Source organism: Vicia villosa, linkage group LG5 (genome assembly GCF_029867415.1).
Source record: "Vicia villosa cultivar HV-30 ecotype Madison, WI linkage group LG5, Vvil1.0, whole genome shotgun sequence".
Taxonomy (NCBI): Eukaryota; Viridiplantae; Streptophyta; class Magnoliopsida; order Fabales; family Fabaceae; genus Vicia; species Vicia villosa.
This window is the reverse complement of record NC_081184.1, coordinates 149,270,012-149,273,422: the sequence shown is the minus strand read 5'-3', so window position 1 is coordinate 149,273,422 and position 3,411 is coordinate 149,270,012. Positions and strand designations below refer to the sequence as shown.

At 24.8% G+C, this 3,411-nt stretch overlaps 1 protein-coding gene across 1 annotated transcript in view; it reads right to left on the bottom strand.

The window, feature by feature from the left end:
* LOC131607746 (WAT1-related protein At1g68170-like) overlaps nt 1-2,072 on the bottom strand; it is a 6,521-nt gene extending 4,449 nt beyond the window's left edge. Inside the window, exon 1 of the mRNA XM_058879712.1 lies at nt 1,880-2,072. Within this exon, the coding sequence (XP_058735695.1) occupies nt 1,880-2,064 (185 nt within the window). The 5' untranslated portion in view covers nt 2,065-2,072. The remainder of the gene's footprint in view (nt 1-1,879) is intronic.
* Nucleotides 2,073-3,411: the final 1,339 nt, after the last annotated feature.

Genomic DNA, 3,411 nt, shown 5'->3' with positions numbered 1-3,411 from the left:
TGTTTATTATATATATATTTATAAGCAACATGCAGACTTTAAGTAAGATAGATTTAGACTCTATATTGTTGGTGAACATGCCAAACATATGATGTATTTTTGTCTTTTTCAAAATATATTTGTTTAAAGTGTGTAGGTTAAAAAATAAAATAAAGAAATGAACAAGTGTAATAATTTTATAGAACTGTCACTATTATAATTAGAAATTAATATCATGCTCTGATGATCTAATATTTCTTTTTGTTGCTTATTTAATAAAACTTTAAGAAATATTAACATGATGTAATTTAACTAAGGGTAGGCATCCAAAATATTTATATCATCATTACATAAATATTAACTATTTTTAACAATTGTCAGTTTATGAATATTATAAATTTATTTATGAGGATATCTAATGACTTAAATTGAAATTAATTAATTAAAATTCCATAGAAAAAATAAAAAGACATATATATATATATATATATATATATATATATATATATATATATATATATATATATATATATATATATATATGATCAAATAACACCAATGGGATAGGATTAAATAACACCAAGCTATCAAAGTTTAATTTGACATCAAATCTCAACCGTTAAAGTAATTCATCAAACAGTGATACTAAATAGCCTATTTTTTAGAAGAAAAAGATGCTACATATTTTTTTATTATTATTTTATTTCATTTAGTATCACTATTTGATCAATTGTTTGATGTCAAATGTCAAATTAAACTTTGACACGTTGGTATAATTTGATTATATATATATATATATATATATATATATATATATATATATATATATATATATATATATATATATATATATATATATATATATATATATATATATATATATGGGGATGTATCAAGTAGGATGATTTTTTAAATAAGAGATAAGAGGATTCAATGCTAATCATTGGATTAATCAAGAGAGAGAATTAAATTATTTATTAAAATATTAATATAATTATTATTTCTCTCTCTTGATTAATCTAATGGTTAACATTGAATCCTCTTATCTCTTATTTAAAAATCTTCCTACTTGATACATTCCCATATATATATATATATATATATATATATATATATATATATATATATATATATATATATATATATATATATATATATATATATATATATATATATATATATATATATATATATATATATATATATATATATATATATATATATAATTGCATGGGTCTGTAGCTGGATATATCTAACATGAAACTTTAATATTTTGTTTGAAAGTTTAGAAGGGGAGAATGGGGAAAGCTTTGAAAAAAATATAAAAATTATTGAAAAGAATAAAATAATTTAAGTGGGAGGGTTTTATTTTATTCAAAAATCCTTTAATTTGAAAAAAAATTGTATTGAAAAAAAGGTTTGAAAGATTAGACAAATTATTCAAATATAATTATGTTGTTATAACATTTCAAAAATTTAAAAAATATTAATAATTAGCACCCATATATCAATCTATACAAAAAAAAAAAAATCATAAAAAGTGAGTCATTTCTGTATTTCATTTTTAAAAATCTGTTTTTAAAACTCTCACTTTTTTTCCTTCCCCTTTCAAACTCTATCAAAATCTAAATATGTTATAAAACATAAAATTATCAATTATAATTAGGAGTGAAACAAAATAAAGTAGGTTGTATGTCCAAAAAGTATGATGTGATCTATTTGAAATCTGTCTCGACATAATCTTAGTTAGAAGATTAAGTTAAAGTTATTAATATATCCTACTAGTTTAAATAAGGAAGATCTAAGCTCTAAAATCCTTTTATGTTTAATATTAGTAATAAGGCAAGTATAATTTTCTATTCAAGAAACAGATTAAGGTACAAAGTGATCCCATACGTACCTTTCAAAAATAAGAGCAAGAGGAATAGTGGTAATCGCAGCAAAGGCAAGACGATAAGCAGCAATAACAACGGTACTCATTCCATCAAAAATGGCAAGTTTGTAAAGAACATTGCAAGCTGAAAATACTAATTGCACCGAAACCATTAATAAAGCTGGCTTCAACATATCCCAAATGCTTCCCATCTTAAGAACTGCAATGCAATATGTTTTTAAGAGTTAAACACTATCTATTTATACACATTTAAGGAGGACAAGTTAGGTTAGGTTCTCACTATTCACAATAATTCATGCCAGTTGTGTTCACAATATGAAAATGAAAATAATATGACGGAAATAAAGTATAATAAGTTTCACGTGTCCCACAATCATAACTAGAAAGACAGAAATTTTCAGAAATTGTTAAGTTGACTTGAAAACAATAATTGATAGTAAAATACTCTCCAAAAAGAAATGTTTGTCCTTGATCGAGAGAAATATAATAAAAAATAAGAACATTACGTATGTGATAGTATCATTAGTTAAAACTTAGATTTAGATTGATCCTTTAGATTTTTTTTCGACATTACTTATGTGATATGCTGGTATCATTTTAGTTTAATCTTAGATTTAGGTTCATCCTTTAGATTTTTATTTCAAAATCTTGCGGACCACATTATTTTTGACCGATTCTTCGATCAAGTATCTTTGGTTTATCTATCGTGTTAGCTTCATACCTTCATGTAGGGGTTAATGTCGATCCAATTTTTTTAAACATAACTTGTGTATTTATTGGGGAGTCTAGGGAGCGAATCGTTAGAAGTGTTAATGAGTTAAATGTTTATCATCTAAGAGACTTCAATATTGTATATCAACCTAAGATCTTAAGGCATTAGGGTATGAGTCGATGTGTGACTTTACCACTCACAGTTAAAATCCAACAATTTCTCCCATCACTTGTTGGAAAGTTTGAGGAGCGACACGCCTGATATGTCAATCGGATAAACGTTTACGACTTAAGAGACTTTGACAACACATATCTACCCAAAACCTTGAGGCTTTGTTTGCGAGTTTGGAGGGGATGGGAGGGGAGGGCTTTGAAAAATAGGAAGGATTGAGTGAAAAGAATAGAAAGATTTTGAGTTAGAGGGTTTGATTTTATTTATAACACCAAAAACCCCATAGAATGGGGAAACGCAAAAATTGTATTTAAGGAAGGTTTTGAAGGGTTTTGGGAGGCTTACATAAATTTTTTAAATATCTTTTAACTTGTTATAGTATTTTGAAAATTAAAAATTTAGCAATTATAATAACTTTTTGATCATTCTAAACAAACTCATAATGTCAAATATTTTTTATACTTTTTTAAATTTTCGTTTTCGGAAGTCTTCCCCTTCCTTCTAAACTCGCAAACAAAACCTAAAACAGTAGAAATATAAATCATTTATCTTAGGGTTTTGTTAGTCAGTGCTCTCAGGGCAATGGTTAAGCATTCCAAAAAAAGAAAATATTTATAGAAAATATAATATTTCAATTTTCGAGGCATTAAATACG